Source organism: Antedon bifida, chromosome 2 (genome assembly GCF_963402885.1).
Source record: "Antedon bifida chromosome 2, ecAntBifi1.1, whole genome shotgun sequence".
NCBI lineage: Eukaryota > Metazoa > Echinodermata > Crinoidea > Comatulida > Antedonidae > Antedon > Antedon bifida.
This window is the reverse complement of record NC_136227.1, coordinates 8,573,739-8,592,433: the sequence shown is the minus strand read 5'-3', so window position 1 is coordinate 8,592,433 and position 18,695 is coordinate 8,573,739. Positions and strand designations below refer to the sequence as shown.

The following is an 18,695-nucleotide window of genomic DNA, read 5'->3' as shown; positions in this document are numbered from 1 at the left end:
ATTTACTGTGTTTTGTGTTGAAGAGTGAGTTTGATGGTATATCTAGTTTGATTTCCTCATTTTAAGTAATGCCAACAAGACCACCAACCCATTTTAACTGTTTCCTTCTGTTCTAGAGCCTGATCGGGGAAGAGAGCACTATTTAAATACAGATTTTTTTTTCTTTACATTTAAATTAATTACAATCTTTTATTCACTGTTATTGGGTCATCTACATCAAACCAAGCTGGTTCATTTGTTGTTGATAATAATAATAATAATAATAAATAACATTTATAAAGCGCAAGAGACAAAGGTTTCAAAGCGCTGTGTTTTCCAAGATATGTGCAAGTAGTAGCGTGTGATTATGCTTCTCTGAAGAGATGAGTTTTGAGTTTAGTTTTAAATGTGATTACAGATTTTGATGAGCGTATTTCGAGGGGTAGAGTGTTCCAGAGTTTTGGGGCTGCGACAGCAAAAGCACGATCACCGTAAAACCGAGTTCTGGAACGGGGTCCAGGTTTGAGAAAAAGTCTGCAGGATGAACGAAGCGAAGAGTTGGTTGACGGAGTAATGATGTCACATATGTAGGCTGGAGCACATCCGTTGATGGCCTTATATGTCAGCAACAGGATTTTAAAACGAATGCGCTGAACTACAGGCAACCAGTGTAAGTCACGAAAAACGGGAGAAATATGTTCATGTCGTTTAGTGCCAGTGATAAGTCTTGCGGCGGAATTTTGGATTCGTTGAAGAGGAGACAGATAAGAAGTTGGTAGGCCGTACAGAAGCGAGTTATGACAGTCAAGACGAGATGAAACAAAAGCATGAACAAGACGTTCAGTTGATGTTTTGTCAAGGTACTTACGAATGATTTGATGGCAATAAGACGAGCATATAAATGAAAACTAGTAACGGGCAAAACAAATCTGCAAGATACCTTCCTAATAATATAGGTTATAATTACCATCAAGTCTCAAATCTCACTCTGACATTTACTACTTTTAGCCAAATCAGAAATCTTCAATTAATACGTTTATAGAGGTTCAAAGTGGCAATTGAAAACAATATTTGAAAATGTGAGTTTAGAAAAGAACTGAATGCATAACATAATTATCCTAGTGAACGCCAGCTAGTGACCTGGAGGTTGTTGGCATCCCACATTACTTAAGTAATGATGTATTCTTATTAAAAGTGAAAATTACGTCAGAGTAGGGCCAAAACATCTGACCAATATTTATCCATCCTTGTAATGTAAAGCTATCCTCTATGTCAATGGTGAATAACTTTACTTCCGGTCATTTTCGCACAAAATATTACATTACAATAAATATAAATATGTATGGTCTGAGCAATTTGAGACCATTTTTAAATTTCCATGACCAGCCGTTTTTTAGATACAGTGCGATTCAAGGTCAAGGGTCACTAGTAAAGAAAATAGAATTTCCGGTTACATTTAGTAAAAATTTTCTATTACAACGAATATAAATATATTTATTCCGAGTATTTTGATACCAATATCTTGTCAATAGACCAAAGGGTTATGGAGATATGACCAGAGACTACTGAATAAAAATCCTTGTAAGCTATTCTCTATGTCAAAGGTCAATAACTTTGCTTCCGGACATTTTTTAACAAAATATTGCATTACAATAAATATAAATATATATGGTCTGAGCAATTTGAGACCATTTAAAAATTTCTATGACCAGCAGTTTTTAAGATACAGTACGAGTCAAGGTCAAGGGTCAATAGTACAGAAAAATAGCATTTCCGGTTGCATTTAGTAAAAATGTTCTATTACAACGAATATAAATATATTGATTCCGAGTATTTTGATACAAATATCTTGTCATTAGACCAAAGGGTTATGGAGATATGGCCATTTGGTCGCCATTTTGAATTTGGGGCTGTTACCATGGTTACGGGATCGTGAAAATGTGTTACCTAGCATTTTTGGTATCCTAGCACCATAATAAAGTAAAATCAAGTGAAATCTCACTTTGGGCATTAAAATCCTACGGAACCCCTATTTTCATACATGAGGAACCTGACTATTATGCTTGTGACCGCCTCCGGAATCTTGGCTTCTTTAATCCTAAAAAAATTGCCCAAATAGAATTTAAAATATTACAGATTGTAAACTTTAATATCAATAGTGTCACTTGTCTTGATTTTGTTCACATTTATTGCGATATTGCTATCAGTAAAGCTACAACCAACAACAACAAACGTAGAATAGAAAGAGTGAGACACGAATCTGTCAAATATTTGATTACAAATAAAATATCTCTTACAACAGTAAAGCCATCAGCAATAGCTTACTTAATAATTAACGCAATTCTTGAGAAACTTGAATTACAAGACTCATTCTATTTTGAGAATAATGACGATAGTTTTTAAACAAATTAAGATAATTTAAAACATAATTTAAGTAACCATTTACGTTAAGACTAAGGGATTAGATCTAGAATATAGTTATAGGAATGTTAAGACGATTACATTGATTAAAGAAAACTTAAACTAAATAGATTAGTCTAAGATGTGCAATATCTAAGTACTATGTAAGGTATTAGTATATAAAATAACGTTTTAAAAATGTACATTACTGCAGCACTTGTACTTAAGAAAAACAAAGTAAGATAAGTAATGTGATTAAAAACAATATTGCTATTGTAACATTATAATGGAAAAAAAACTCTAAGGAGGATATTAATAATACCAATAATAAAATAGATTATTGATAATAATGATTAAAATAAGTAATTTATTTCAGTAATATTCCCGTTATTAAATTAATCTAAGTTTTTAGTTAGTAAGCAATACAAAAAAAGAGGAAAAAAACAAAAACAACATTATTGAATTAGTTTTCAAAAAAATTGTTAATGATATTTAGTTGATATAAGTTTTTAGTTAGTAAGAATTTTTTTTACCAGTTTAGGCCTATATTTTAATAATAAATTTTAATTTTAAAAATGGTATCGTAAGTTGATTTAGTTAGTAAGAAATAATAAAAAAAAAACAAAAAATAATATTGTAATTAGGCCTATTAAAATATTTTCCCTTATTAATTTCGTATATAATAGGTTTTAAGCCTATAATTATTGTATAGTAAATAATTGAAATAAGTAATTTGTTTAATAATCTTAACTTATTTAAGTTAATATAAGTTTTAGCTCGATAAGGAATTTAACAAAAAAACAAAAACTAAACAAAAAAAAAAACAAAAAAAAACAAAAAAAAAAAACATCCCAGTCTGAAGTCGGAGATGCTACCTCATCGTGGTAGACTGGTGTCAACATCATTGGTAACCAAACTGGTACCAAGATGGCTAACAGCATCACGCATCTTGTACATGCACTATACCACACATTTGTGCTGTCACGGATGTAGGCCACTTATAGAGTGTGAAAATATCAAAAATAATTTTATATATAAAAAGTACGTATTATATATTGTTGGAAGGATTGCATGACAAAAACATTAAATTAATATGATATAAAGCTCTCAGGAGAAGTAAGTTTAATAAGATTTAATTCGTCACTATGACGAATTATAGGTTATATGCATTGATTTAAATAAAGATAATTGATTTTTAAAAGATATATTGATTGATTGATTTTTAATATATTTATATATATATTTATATTTATAATATTATATGATAGGATCTTGCTAACGCAAATACAATAGCCGGAATCACAATCCGATCAAAGATAACTCTGTGTATAATATCATAAACCACATTTGTTACATAATAATGAAGACATAGGCATAAGTTACTTTTTTATTTGTATAATCTATACACTAAGAAATAAAATTGAACAAATAATACGGATAATAAAAAAAATCTTATTTCGTTTCGTTTCCAAAGGTGGACTCGATCTCGGTACCTTGAGTGCTGCTAGATACGAGCACAGACCACCAAGCCACACACAACTGACTAAAAGTTTAAGAAAGATTCCTCCGTGTATTTACTATGCAGTAACAACTTTGGTGCGCGCAGATACAGTATAGATTATTGTATACCGCAATGAATTATAATTTTTTACTATGATGACATCTTTAAAGATTTAAAAAAATGACGCACTGTCAAAGTATATACTTTTAACTTTAATATATGAAGATTTTAAAGAATAAAGTTAATGTTAAGTTTGTTATTTCGGCCCAAGAAAATGTCATAGTTCGTTTTATCGTCGAAATTAATTTGTTTAAATTGAGTATGCAATTAATGATGACTTAATCAACTTTTGTTCTTTTAATTTCATAATAAACCATACATATTTTAAGAAAATGAAATGCAAAATAGGTGTTTCCGAGCATCCTGACGATCTATATTAATTTTAAAATTTAGCATATTTTCACCATTTTGTTAACTTACACGTGCGTAGACGGTCATTTCTGACGTGCTCGTATAAAGGCCAATTTACACAGACGAGCGGTAACCGGGTAAGCGGTAAACAACTTGTCCCACGTAGAATCTGTATCTATCCTGAGCGGAAACCGCCCCTCCGATCCGCGTTGTGTGTAAATGGTCATAAGGAATAAGATTCTATATTTGTATTACCGTTACCGCTTTTCTGTGTAAATTGGCCATAACGCAATTTCGAGTTGAAAAGTGAATCAAATATGATGATATTATTAAAGAAAGGTTGTAAAACAGAAATCGAGAAAAAAGAGTGCATATTAACGTTTAACGCGCAGTGCGCGTGCAATAATCTGCGCACTCATGGCAATTTTTTAAAGACTTAAAATTGCCTGAAACGTACTCTAATTTCATCGAAAATAAATTGTGACAATTTTGTGAAAATTTTAAGCGCGCGTACGCATGCGTTATATGCGCTACACACGTAATTGTATTGCTATATTTGATGAAAAATGACCTGAAATTTATGACTACCAAATTTTGTTTAATTGTGATTCATGCTTGTAAAGATATGATTACAAATGTGATTTCGTTAAATCGTGCGTAGACCGCGTAATTTTTGATTGCGCCCCGTGAAAACATAACCACATCGATTCCTGGTCATAAAATTGACTTAGCTAGATGAAACTGATATCAAGATAATTGACGGACAAAATAGTTATATGCATGATAATGCATATAACCTAATAACTAATAGGCTTTGTCCATGGTTCTCTTGTGGATGAGCCATGGCATCTTTGCCTCAAATATTTTGTGTCAAAAAGTAAGTAAAAAAAAAGTAATTTGAAAACCAAAAATGCGTACAAATAACAACACATAAATAAACATTTATTTGTTACAAATTTAGCTCTTTAGTTTTCATAAACAGTAATGTATTGCAGTCTTGCTACAAATATAGCTCTTAGTTTATACTGTATAAACAGTAATGTATTTCAGTGCATGCAGAGGATAGAGCGAACTTCCTTACATTACAGCAAGGCATTTTTTCCCAATGAATCGAATGCTAATTTTTCATTCATCTTCAATGAATATTTTGCAATGGTTTGCAACATCACTTAAAAACACCATTTGGAAATTTGATTTTATTATGTACAGCTGACATTCATAAAGTATCCCAAAATGCAACATGCAATGTCGTTTCCTCGCTTGCTTTTAATCATCAACTCTATGAAATACGATCAGCAAAAAGGTAAAATGAATGAAGATGGATCATTCCATTTTTTTCAAGGGGTGGACATAGCACTATGTTCATGATACCACAGTACAATAAGTTAAAACATCAACATGCAAAATGTGCAGAATTCACTGCTGTAGTCCTTCGTCCCACTTCAGGGTCCAAAACGGCGCCACCAAACATCACCATTTCCGCTTGTCCTAAAACAACTGAATAAAATGAAATTCGTTCCGGTGGTGGTCTATGATCCAATGGAAAAGACTTGATTATTTGATCGTCAACATCGTAACCGTTTTGCGCAGCTATTTGCCAGTTCACAATGTGATCTGTTAACACTTTTGATATGTCTAGAATGTACAACTGCAGAGGTGACTTTGCTGTGACTGTCGGTTTCGTCTTCAGTTTTGTTGGCCACTTGCAGTTACATTTCAAACCTGGAAAGTCTTGTAACTCACCAGACTGTTGATTTCCTTTTGAAAATCTATCTTTTACATAAGCATTACTTAAAGTGTTCTTCTGTAAACTTCCACGAACACCATTTACGCAATTATCAATGTTATTCGAGCCTGCAACAGATTCTCCTCTGAACTCAGTAACTGGACGAGGACCAGTTCTCATAGAAGACATTTCCGGTGTGTGGTGTTTGTACTGTGGTCTTTTACTGCGACTGTACACTACCACTGCATCACCGACTTTCACAACGGGATGGCACCAAATCTCTGGTGGCGATTTGGTAGCGTTTTCGATCTTTATTGGCATCCAATCCCATGGTAGTGAAGGATCCATGTGTAGGAGCCAGATATCATCACACAACTGAAATAAAACAAAGATGTTGTAAGCCTGTGGGTCTAAGTGGGGGTGCAGTTGGAGGGGCTAATCAAATCTGTCCCAATTTATTAGTGTTATTTCAACATATTTCATAGTAGAATTGGGAAGAAATAACCTATGCTCACTGCAAGTTGAAGCTCTGTCTACACTATTAGACAAAAAAATGTGATGTGTCTATATATGGACATGATGATGTCATATCACTACCATATTTAAGCATATCACTACCATATTTAAACATATTACACTGTTTTTGTCAAACTAATTTGATAAGTGAAGACAGAGCTTAAGAACAATTTTACTCATATTTCAACACAGTTCTAAATTTGGGATGAACCTAGGTTTAAGGTTAAGACTATTTGTGTCGACCTCTGTAATTTCCTGAGAAAAAACAATAGACAAGCTGCAGCAATGCAATGTTGATTTACTATAAATCAAAAACATAGTGAGGATCACGATACTTAAAAAATAGAAGGTTAGCATCAAGTTCATTTGTGTTTGTATGAATATAATAATTATATCGATTTCAGAACTGATGTTAAAAATTTGAGGTATGTAACAACAATATAACATATGTTGAGAACATTAGTTCGAAAATCTATATAATAATGGTAGGTGTCGAGAAAAAGTTAATCTTTGGAATTACATGGCAACCAGGCGCAGATTTAGGCGGGGGCTAAACAGGCTTAAGCCCCCTAAAATTTAACAGCCATAATAAAATAAAAAAAACTTTAGTTTTCTGCAACCTGACAGACCGTTTTTATCATTTATGAAATATTTAGCCCCACTAATCTATAATGCTGGATCCGCCTCTGGAAACAAAAACACTCAACAGGATCTACATACTAAAGTGTCGAATCAATCCATTGTCCGGTTTCAAAGCCATTTTATTTTGTTTGAATCTAAAGTAATGTCCATGTCCATATGCTTCAATAGAATGTAATTGGGATGAGCAGATATTTTTTAAACAGTGACCATTAATACTGACCATTCCATTCTTTCCCCAGCCTCCAATGACCAGTAAGTGTTGGTCATTAATCTTTACTTGACCATGGCCGGATCTTTCTAGTGGCTTTGTTTTATTGGCTGCTTGTTTGTGCCATTCCATTGTGTCCATACTTAGCACCCAAATATCATTGCTTCTATTATAGGAAAATGACAATTGTTAATTTTAAATGATAAGAGTACACTACCACTTTTAGGACCCAACAAAGTGTCCCCTTAATAGGTTTCCAAAAACAAGTTACATTAATGTCCGATGGGGTCACAAACATGAATTTTAAAGACAGACCTACCCTATAAAAATAGTTTAATGAACGAAAATGTATGCAGTCAGACAAAGATTAGGTTCATGGGTCATAGGTCATAAGTTAAGGTTGAGTGCTATACTAGGTCAAAGATTTTGAGTTCAATTAATTTAAGGCAGGGAAGTTAGTGCTTGACATACAGACAGTTGCGTAACGCAGAGCCTGAGGCCCCTGGTTTAGGAAACCTTAATGGCCCTCCAAGTTCCAATGCTGGAGGCCTCGGGCATTTTTAGCCTTTTCAGCATATTTTAATGCCTGTTTTTTCCTCTGGTCACTGCTCATGGGCTTCCATAAGCTCCAGGGTCCCTGGGTTTAGCCAGTGAGCGCTCATAGCCGTTACGCCACTGCATACAGAATGCCTTCCTCTACTTTTCTTAAAGTATGCATCAAGAGTAGAATAAGCCATTCTGACAGCTAAAATTGTAATTAATTGAACGATTTTATTCTAAAAAACTATCCCAAATCTAACCTTTCGTGAACCTGCCATCCACCAAATATGATCATTTTATTTTTGATAACTGTCGCTCGATGTCCAGCCATAGGGGGAGGTGTCAATGATGTTGTGATTGCTGTCCACTGGTTTAACGACATGCTATAAACATGCAGCTCATTATAGAATCGTGGAGCTGGATATAACGGTGACGGCAGTGGGGGTGCCCATCCACCAAACACGATCAATGAACCGTTGTAGTAAACCATAGATGCCGACGCTCTTGGAGAGGGCATGGATCGAGGACCACTACCTGAACAAAAAAGATACTCAATAAAAATCATGTTGTGTATTTAGTTAACATAGAACATCATTTTGAATAAACGCCCACTTAAAAACCCTCCTGAACAATAAACGCTCGGGCATTTATTCAAAATAAATACGGTATTTTAAACATTAATTTAGTTTAATGTTATTTACTGTTCATTATACCATTCACATAAAAAAGTATTTAAAATAGAATATGACAAATTTATGATACAAAACCAGACAGAAAAAATAGATTCAATCAATTCAATCATGATGATTTATATTTTGTTATTTACAATGTTTAATCTTACTATATTTATTACATAAAATCTATGTCTGGCTGTCTGGGTTTATTTAAAGACTAGGAGTCGCACGGTCTTCAAACTTGGTGAGTGGGTGCAGCTCGGTAAGGGGAAGAACAAATTTGCATTTGTTAGGTCGTCAGGGTCAAAGGTCAAGGTCAAATATCAAAATTTGGGGACAATAATCCTGAGAATAGGTTGATATGATATTTAAACATTCATGCACTTGTCAAATATCAATTGTATGATGCATAATACAACGCCCGGGAGAGGTGCGTCGTACAATTGACAATATGCATTATGTTATTGCGCATTAGAAAACAAAATTGTCTTATGACCTGATGCTATAACACGTGACCACTTTCTACTTGTCAGGTCCAACTTCCAAATATCATTAAATGTCGTTTCTGACACAGAACTTCCACCAAAAATGTACATACTGCCATCTACGTAACAAGCACTGTGTGAGTGCCGAGCTGTCACTGGTGTTTGAGGGCACTGTTTGTGACTCCAGCGTATTTTACCATCTTGTGTATTGCTTTTAAATATATGGTATCTACGTTGCTGTATGCCTAAAAAAAAAAATTCAATAAAAAAGTTAAATAAATTGAAATAAAAACATTGTTAATAATGTTTATCATTGACATCGTCTAGTAACCCGGACATACAGTGTACTGTGTCACTGTGTGCTTTCTAGCTAGCAAGATGATGGTAGGGGAAACTATGAATGTTGCCTTAGTGAATTAGAGAGAGCAAAAAAGTAGCCTAGGCCTACCTTTCTGGGCTCTTTAGCTAGCTAGCTAGGCTAGATAGAGGGCCAGCACTGCACTCAACTACTGCTGAAAGTCAGATGACTGAATTCAGTGAATGAATGATGAGAAGGGGAAACGAATTACACTTCTTACTTACCACGAATGAGACGGTTCCATACTTTACAAACCCTAGAAGCATCATCACATTCTTTGTAGGGTGAAAGATACCATAAAATTCTTTCAAGAATTTCTTCAGGTAAATTATTAAGACTTACTTCCATTTTGATACTACTGACTTGATAGTATTAATTCGGCATGTTGTAAAGGGTATTTTTATAAATATATAATATTTTGGTGTCGTGTCAAACTACTACTCTTTATATTTTTACCACCATCCCAGTTTATTTACTAATTTCGCTCGAGTCGCGTCCAAAAAAACATTGCACCGAAATGTACTCCGAAATGTTTGTTTTAAAGAACAAACACAAACATTTTGTATATATATAATATAGTAATTTTAATAAGTAATACATGTAAGTATTCGAAAAATAAATAGTAGTTTTGTTTATTGTTTTGTTCATATTTAATTTACTTACTCATGTTGTAGTTAGGCTCACCACCGACTACTACCGTTTCATTGTTTCTGCATCATAAACAGTCAGCAGACATCGCACAAGGCCAGAGTGATTGTTTAAACTCCTTGGTCGGTTCGTCCTATATTAGGCTTGCTAAGAAATTCCAGGTTTTAACATTTTTTTGCCCTATAAAATTACAAAACATTGTTAACCCACATTACAATACAACTAATATTAATAATTTTATATTTTTAACTCAAGAAAGATTTTGTAACCAATCGGATACAGATAATTTTGTTAATATGCTTGGAGGAGGAAAAGTTTTTGAAGAAAACTGGCACAGGACACATGATGGCAAGCAGTATTTTAGTGGAATTGTACGGAATGGAAAGCGGAAAATATTTGGTAAAGTTGTTAACCAATATCACTAAATCAGTGATTTATATATACAGCATACTATACTAAGTGAAGTATGCGAATTCTGAGATTTGCCAGATGTCGTATTTGTCGTATTCGATTTAGACTTTCACCGTTGAGTACAGTTTTTCCGTTGAGTACTTCTTTAACGGAGTATTTTGAGCGTTGAGATTGTTCTTAACGAAAAAGCTTTCGTTGTCAACGTTTTCTATTCGAATGACTTTCTGTTGAGCACAAATTTACAATTTGAATACAAAAAGTACTCAACGAATCTTTACGTTGACAACGAAAGTTCCCAAGCGAATACGACAATTGTCATCCTTCATATTGGACATTGTGGTGTGAATATACATGAGTAAGACAAACAAAATATTTAAATTTTCTCTTTATTGTATTTCTCTCCCAGGTTCACTAGAATCCCCAATGCTAACAGCAGGCCTTACTTATGAAACTGTTTCATACAAAATCTTCATTTCGGGCAAAGCTGGTGTCGGCAAATCGAGTACCGTGGCCAAACTATGCGGACTACCTGTCCCCAAGAGCCATTTGGAAACACCAGGTGAGTATACCATTCACATAAGCTCTGTCTATTAAACTAGTTCGACAAAAAAATGTGATGTGCCCAAATATGGTAGTGATATGACATCACCATGTCCATATACCGTACCGTTCTTATTTTGTTTTAATTATTATTATTATTTTAGGGGTCATTGTGAGACAAGTTTTACTTCTAATTTTGATCCCTAAGATGGTCTTATATTAATTGTTGATTATTGTTTATTGAAATATTGTTTTTTCTATATTGTTTGTAATGACCATCTTGAATAAATGTTTATTGAACAGCTCAGATATATATGGGCACATCGCATTTTTTTTTGGTCACATACAGTTTGATAGTGTAGACAGAGCTTAAACAAATAATTGGCCAGTTTCTGATTCAGTTGGGTAAACATTGTTTTCTTTCTTACTTTTTCAGGCCTGCAGACATCTGTAGTTTACTGGCCAGTGAAGCTATCAGACAAAAGTGGTAAAGTTGTCATGTTCAAGTTGCAATTATGGGATGCCGGAGAAAATATCTTGAAGAAGTTTGATCACATTTTGCCAGTAAAGTGAAATATTTAAACTTGAAAATTACATAATTATAATTTACTCTACTTGTATTTGAATAGTTATTTATTCTCATTTCTCATATTCTCATATATATATATGATGAAGGGCTAGTGTTGCCCGAAAGCTCTGCTAACTTTTCTGCCTTTTTGTACTTCTCGTTCTGATTTAGCTTTTCGCTTTTATTTTGTATCTCCATTGAGATCCAGCCACTGATACCCACAGCATTGTCATTTTTTCAGTAATTTGCCTTTGGAACTTTCGCCAATGAGCTATGCTCGACGCGATTATGAGATCATGTTCCGAATATGAGCACTGTTTCTATAATTTACAGTATGATTTATATATAATTTACACAGTGCTACGCAACATCATTGATTTACATATACACAATATTATTTAAAAAACCGTTGCGAATTAGGGTTGGAATTTGTTCTGACTTGTTAAGCCTCCACTGATTGTGAGGGCGTTTGTTGTATGAGAGAATGTATCTGGTGGGTGAAAATCTGTGATAATACCATACATGGCTCTGTGGTCTAGTGGTATGATACTCGCCCTGTAAGCGAGAGGTTGCAGGTTCGAATCCCGCCAGAGACATTTTTTCATACAACTAAAAAATACGGAACTTTCGCCAATGAGCTATGCTCGACGCGATTATGAGATCATGTTCCGAATATGAGCACTGTTTCTATAATTTACAGTATGATTTATATATAATTTACACAGTGCTACGCAACATCATTGATTTACATATACACAATATTATTTAAAAAACCGTTGCGAATTAGGGTTGGAATTTGTTCTGACTTGTTAAGCCTCCACTGATTGTGAGGGCGTTTGTTGTATGAGAGAATGTATCTGGTGGGTGAAAATCTGTGATAATACCATACATGGCTCTGTGGTCTAGTGGTATGATACTCGCCCTGTAAGCGAGAGGTTGCAGGTTCGAATCCCGCCAGAGACATTTTTTCATACAACTAAAAAATACGGAACTTTCGCCAATGAGCTATGCTCGACGCGATTATGAGATCATGTTCCGAATATGAGCACTGTTTCTATAATTTACAGTATGATTTATATATATATATATATATATATACATTTATTAATCAACATTTATGAAATTGAAATTCTGAGCAGTACTATATAGAACATCAAGTTGTATCAGATGACTTAAAAGTGGAGGTCCACTGTACACTTCTAGCTTGTGTGTACACATTAACAAACTCTGTCCACCTTTCGGAAAAATGTAAAGAGTGACTGCGGTGCTACTGTCCATCTGCCTCAGCGGTTGTCATACAGGTGAATGACCACCGCACGAAGGGATCCTTAGGGGAGACGACAGTTTTCCACAAACATGCGCAATTTAGCTCAGTAGGCTGTGAGTCACAGGTTATTCATTTACATTTACTGAAGCCAGTGTTTTGGGTTTTATTCTGCCCTAGTCAAGTGTAGTTAGTGGTACCTAGTGCACTAGTGGTTTAAATGGGGCCTAGTTTAGAAAGTATCAGTATAGATCTAATCTCAAACCCAATTTGTATTTTTGAGACTTTTCATGGAAATTAGTTTTGTATTAAGGTTACAGTAACGTATATATTTTTTTAGAGAAAATTTCTTTTGTAACTAAATTTTTATTTTTTACAGGCCTGTACAGAAAATGCGAATGCAATGATTTTTCTGTTCTCGTACACGGATAGACCAAGCTTTGAGGCACTACCAGCTCAAATGGCGCAAATCTGCGAATCAAACATTCCAAAGATTGTGATCGGAACAAAATTTGAGCAATTACGTAACAGCGACATCACCACTAAAGAGATCTACAATTTCAGAGAACGTTACAGTGTTCCTTTAATGAACATTAAAAATGTAAGTCGGTTCCGATTGCTGAGCGATGGAAGTAAAGTTTTAGATGGCAATGCAGAAATAGAGGATGTGGCTAACATAATGAATGGAATTTGTGAAGTGTTATGGAACCAACAAGATACAGGCCAGATAGCAGTACCATTAGACGATAGTGATGACAGTGTTCAATACAGTTATGTTTAATGACTTTTAGTATGCTTTAGCCTGGTTTAAACTGGAATTATCCGGTTTCTTGAAGAGTCATTCATGCGGATACCCTGTTATCGGGATTGGATAACCTGATAGGATTCAATACTGGCTTTTGTACAGAGTCTGGAATAACCCAGTTCCTTCATGATTCTTTCATGTGGAAACACTGTTATTATGATCAGGATAATCTAATGATAGAAGGAATCCAATACATCTATGTTTGATGGCTTATAGTATGTGTAGTCTGTTTCTAACTGAAATTATCCAGTTCTTAAGCTCTCTCTACACTATCAAACAATATGTGATGTGCCCATATATGGATATGATGATGATGTCATATCACTATTATATTTGGACATATCACTCTTTTTTGACTGTTAAAGTAGTAGTAGTACCTCTGCAAGGTAGATATATTTGGAAAGTAAAATTACAAATAAATTAGTCTTATTTTTGTAAGAAAATTGAGACTTTGATTAAATTTTGGTTTCTAATTGGCTTTTGTTAGTTAAGAGTGAATTCTTTGGTACACAAACAATAAATTTGTGGTGATTTTACATTTTTAAGCCCCAATAGCAACACAATACTGTACACAAAAAAATTATTTAAAACGTTTATTTTTATATACAGAGGTTTGAAAATACAAAGGCATGCCTAAAAATGTATATTAAATAAATAATAATTACCATTAGAGTATGTATTGGCAATATAAAATTTAAAAAGCTAAAAAAAATATACGGTAAAATTTTTAAAACTGAATAATGCAAGTTAAATATATACGGTACAATTGCTATTTGCTAAAACTGAATAATGCAAGTTTAATACAGACATGTGTTTATTGTAAAGAAGGGGTTTTCAGGCTCCACAAATGGAGGTATAAACATTTAACATCTGTATGTAATATTACCTTCTTTCATGGAACAAACCAAGAGAATTGCCTAGAGTTTCCAGGCTGACGTCAAAATAATGGGAAAAAGTTAGTGTGGTTCAGTCACCCAGCCAAATACTGTATCACCTGGGCCTATCACTTATTTTAAGGCCATGGCTCTAATTTCTACTGCAGTCTCCACCATACTACAAAGCTTTTAAATGATAGTACAGGTAGGCCCACTATTTCACCCCTAACAATTGCAGTTACAGCTCTGTCTACACTACCAAACTTTATGTGACAACAAAATGTGATGTGCCCATATATGGACTCGATGATGTCATATCACTACCATAATGAACACTTTTTTTGTCACATGAAGTTTGATAGTGTACACAGAGCTTTAAAATATTTGTACAGTCATCTCTCCCAATACCGGACTGAAAACTAGAAACTCTACCAACATCAGACTTCCCAAAAGGTCCCAAATTTCTTTTTACCATTAAAAACACATTCCAAATACTTTGGCCAGCATAAAGGTGTCTAGTATTGGCAGAGTTGACTATAATTTAAAGTAATAATGCATAGTAAATTTTAACTGTGCAACTATATTATAAAATTAACATTCTAAAAAAGACACCCAATTTCCATAATGAGAAGCCTCTATATAACATTGTATGTACTAAATATTTGGAAGTCATAGTGCATAGAGGATTGTATTTATAACAAGATACAAATCAAATTTAAATGGCAAGGTGATTTTAAAAGTAATACAGTAAAAGATATTAAATTGTTCTTTTCAGCCTCCAATGAATTCTATTTAAAATTAAAATGTATATCTAAATAATGCTGAAATAAGAAATAATGTGAAAAAAAAAAACATGAAATCTCTGAACATAAACAAAAAACTGAGATTCGAACCCTACACCATTTGCTTGATTTTCTGACCCCCAGCCATTAGACCACTTTGGCTTTTATGGTATGATGGAGCCTAAATGTTGTACAAGTTCTTGACTGTAATGCCTCTTGTCTATGTTATTTAAAAATAATATCACCATTAAATTAAGTATTGTGTGATTAATCTAAAAATAGAACACATAACAATAATTAACTTATATATAGGCCCTAAATATATACATAGTCATATCTTACCTGTGTAAAATTAAAATACCCTATATTTATTAATAGTACAGTTATATTACAATGCATGGTTGGTTTGGTCTCACTCAAATTAGTACATATTATTATATCTAAACTAATTATTACTAAAGAATTTAAAAATTGCCTTATTATACTAAAGATACAAAAATAGAAATTATTATATTGTTATGAGAAGTAACATGTGTTATATATTGCCAAGAAAAGTCAGCATGAAAAAAAAAATCCCTATAAATTTTCTGCCAAAAAATTTATGATTTCAAAAGTGCATTACAACCCAAAAGCACCTTCTACTATCTCTGTACAAACCACAGCACAATACAATTTAAATCTGGTGAACTACTAGAATCACTTTTTGAACTGCAATAACATTAGAGTCCACCCTCTAGCCAATCTAGAAGCTCATTGATTATTAATCTATACAATATTATATTGACAAAGATGGACAGATATTAGCAGCATTATTCAATGGTATATATCTCATAGCATTACAAAGTTTATGTCCATTTATGAAAAATTGTTTTCTTGGGAGGTACCATACACATCAATTGAATAGGAATAATAAGTTTTGGATGCATGTCTTTCATAGGAGGTTTCCACTTAAAGGGTCTTTCACATCTGTTCAGGCATGGTTCCGGTCCGGCACTGGCAAATCAAATCGAACACTAATTCGTTTCATGTACATCGGTTGCCGCAAAGCCCTGTGGAGGGTCGTGAAAACGAGACATTGACGTTCAATTTGATTTGCTGGCGCCAGAACCCTGTTGGAACAGGTGTGAAAGACCCTTTATAGAGGTACCAAATGCATTGAGCTTTTGGATGAGCATCTGTATGTTAAGTGTCCGTTTACAAGAGGTATCTACACAGGAAAGTTAAACTATATTAAGTTATAATATCAAAATCTTTGAGTATAAGGCAACATTTAAAGTTTATATACAGAATTGGCACTGATGATAAAATTAAAATGGTTATTATTATATTATACTATAATTTTCCTCTAATAAACATTGCCGTATGTCCTCATATATATTTATGCTTGAATGACTAAACTGTATGTTAAAACAAAACATAAAATTATAATAAAAAAAATAAAATTCTACAAAATGCCATTATGCAAATAAATAGTATTTATGTACTACTACTACCGGGACTACTACAATAAAATAAACAACTAATAAATAAAAATACATAGTTTAATAATAGTTTAATATTAAGGTTATAGGAAATAAACCAGAGCATGCTCATTATCATTAAATACATGTATTGTCCCCCAAAAACATGAAAAATATTGAATATCAGACTTTGAATGGGCCATTTTGTAGTTTTAATAAAGTTAATCACTTCTGTAGAAAAAAACGGGAAAAAATAATGTTTCACTTATAAAAACACAAAACAAGTGGTTAAATTCCACCAAAAACAATATTTTTTGGCTTTAAATTACAGTTTAATTTTCAGGTGAATAATTTTTGGTCAAAGTGAATAACTGTTATAATTAAAATGGCATTCAACTCAAAAAATTAAAACAAAAATATTTTTCAGGGGGACAATATATCTTAATCTTATTTTTTTTAAATTTGTGTTATCCATTTATTTAATATATTTATATACATTAATAAAAAAGAATGTAAAAAATTTAAATAGATAAATATAAAATATTTTACAGTATATTGAAAGACGCATGCAAAATATAAAGCATAGAGAATGGACCACTGGTTATATTAAATGATAGTACAAATATAATATAATAATAAATACTCGTGAAAGTGGTCACATTATTATTATTTTTTCTTCCCGACATGTTAAGGCAACAATCATAAATAATGCATGACACAATTATGGTATAAATTAAGACCTTACAGAGGGCGCTATGATGTATGACGTAAGCATAGACATAAAACGGTTTTCTGCAAGCCAATTTTTCAGTTTTCAGTAGTCATGTTTCAAAAAACCCAATTATGTTGCTTATTTTTCTGTTATAGTGAAAGAGATTATTTCCATTAACGAATATACGGTACTCACGCGAATGAAACATTACTGAGTTCTGATTGGTCACACAGTTGTTCACGTCACAAAAAATATGCATTAATCAATGCTCTCAATTTGCCTATTCGAAACTAGTTTGACAAAAAATGTTGATAATGCCCAAATACGGTAGTTATACGACATTATCATGTCCATATATGGGCACATCACATTATTTTGTCACTACATAAAGTTTGATAGTGTAGACAAGGCTTAAGGTACATCTTTGGATATATGCAAGTTTTCTTGCAATTCTTTAACATAGAAGCTAATTATGTTTATGGACTATGCATGATTTCAGCCTTAACACGCTAAAATACATTGCAACACGGACAACTTAGTGCTATAACCCAAAAACCAAAAAAAAATGTTTTTCTGAGAAATCTTATAATATTTGTGTATTCTCAATAGCAATAAATAAATTAATTTGTTGATAAATTAAGAAATTCTAGTACAGGGGTGGGATTGAGGGTCCAATTTTGAGATTTTTTTCATATGTGCGTAAATATAATATTAAAAATATAAAATCCCATTCATTTTAAAACCCAAACACAAAGCCAGCGATAAGATTTTCATTTTTTCTTCCCAAAAAAACTTGAACGTTTTTTCTTTAAGGGTTTGTCTTCATTTTTAACATCCTTTGGTTCTTCTTTGTGTTTATCCTTTTTGTCTTTTGATTTCTCTTTCGACTTTTCTTTCTTTGATTTGGTCTTTGATGCTGATTTTGTCTTTGGTTCTTCTACAAAATATAAAGTTGAATTTTTCTGGTAAAATTTAAAACAGAATATGATACTCAAGAATCCACTTATACAAGCATTCAGTGGAAAGTGCCAACTTTCAAAAAGTAATTAAAATGTTTTTGAAAAAATAATTTGAAAGAATAATTGGATTGAAAAAAACAACTGTATTTAAAGCAAAAAATAGTTAATAACTTTATCAAAACTACAAAATGGGGCCTTAAATATTATAAATACAATTTGCTCAAGGCAATT

At 32.9% G+C, this 18,695-nt stretch overlaps 3 protein-coding genes and 2 non-coding genes across 9 annotated transcripts in view; 3 read left to right on the top strand and 2 right to left on the bottom strand.

Moving 5' to 3' along the window:
- LOC144836177 (ciliogenesis and planar polarity effector 2-like) overlaps positions 1-14,148 on the top strand; it is a 78,960-nt gene extending 64,812 nt beyond the window's left edge. The window contains exons 1-5 of one of the 4 annotated variants that reach the window (XM_078691407.1): positions 9,918-10,040; positions 10,348-10,487; positions 10,906-11,058; positions 11,476-11,603; positions 13,251-14,147. In XM_078691407.1, the coding sequence (XP_078547533.1) occupies positions 10,385-10,487; positions 10,906-11,058; positions 11,476-11,603; positions 13,251-13,652 (786 nt within the window). In that variant the 5' untranslated portion in view covers positions 9,918-10,040; positions 10,348-10,384 and the 3' untranslated portion in view covers positions 13,653-14,147. Of the gene's footprint in view, positions 1-9,917; positions 10,041-10,343; positions 10,488-10,905; positions 11,059-11,475; positions 11,604-13,250 lie in introns of those variants that run through there. The other 3 variants (XM_078691408.1, XM_078691405.1, XM_078691409.1) reach the window with 3 other exon arrangements.
- LOC144834988 (F-box only protein 42-like) lies at positions 5,207-9,817 on the bottom strand. The gene is made up of 5 exons (XM_078689994.1): positions 9,665-9,817; positions 9,094-9,327; positions 8,184-8,457; positions 7,396-7,549; positions 5,207-6,392 (listed from the first exon to the last, which is right to left on the bottom strand). Exons 1-5 carry the CDS (start codon positions 9,786-9,788, stop codon positions 5,685-5,687), a joined length of 1,494 nt encoding a protein of 497 aa, XP_078546120.1. The 5' UTR covers positions 9,789-9,817; the 3' UTR covers positions 5,207-5,684.
- Trnat-ugu (transfer RNA threonine (anticodon UGU)) lies at positions 12,132-12,203 on the top strand. Its single transcript has one exon. It is a non-coding gene; the product is annotated as a tRNA-Thr (tRNA).
- Positions 12,499-12,570, top strand: Trnat-ugu (transfer RNA threonine (anticodon UGU)). The gene has a single exon. It is a non-coding gene; the product is annotated as a tRNA-Thr (tRNA).
- Positions 14,149-16,785: 2,637 nt separating the features above from the next.
- The window catches only part of LOC144836167 (uncharacterized), a 32,068-nt gene continuing 30,158 nt past the window's right edge, over positions 16,786-18,695 (bottom strand). For both annotated transcript variants that reach the window (XM_078691390.1, XM_078691391.1), the window contains one exon: positions 16,786-18,442. In XM_078691390.1, coding sequence (XP_078547516.1) covers positions 18,276-18,442 — 167 coding nt within the window. In that variant the 3' untranslated portion in view covers positions 16,786-18,275. The remainder of the gene's footprint in view (positions 18,443-18,695) is intronic.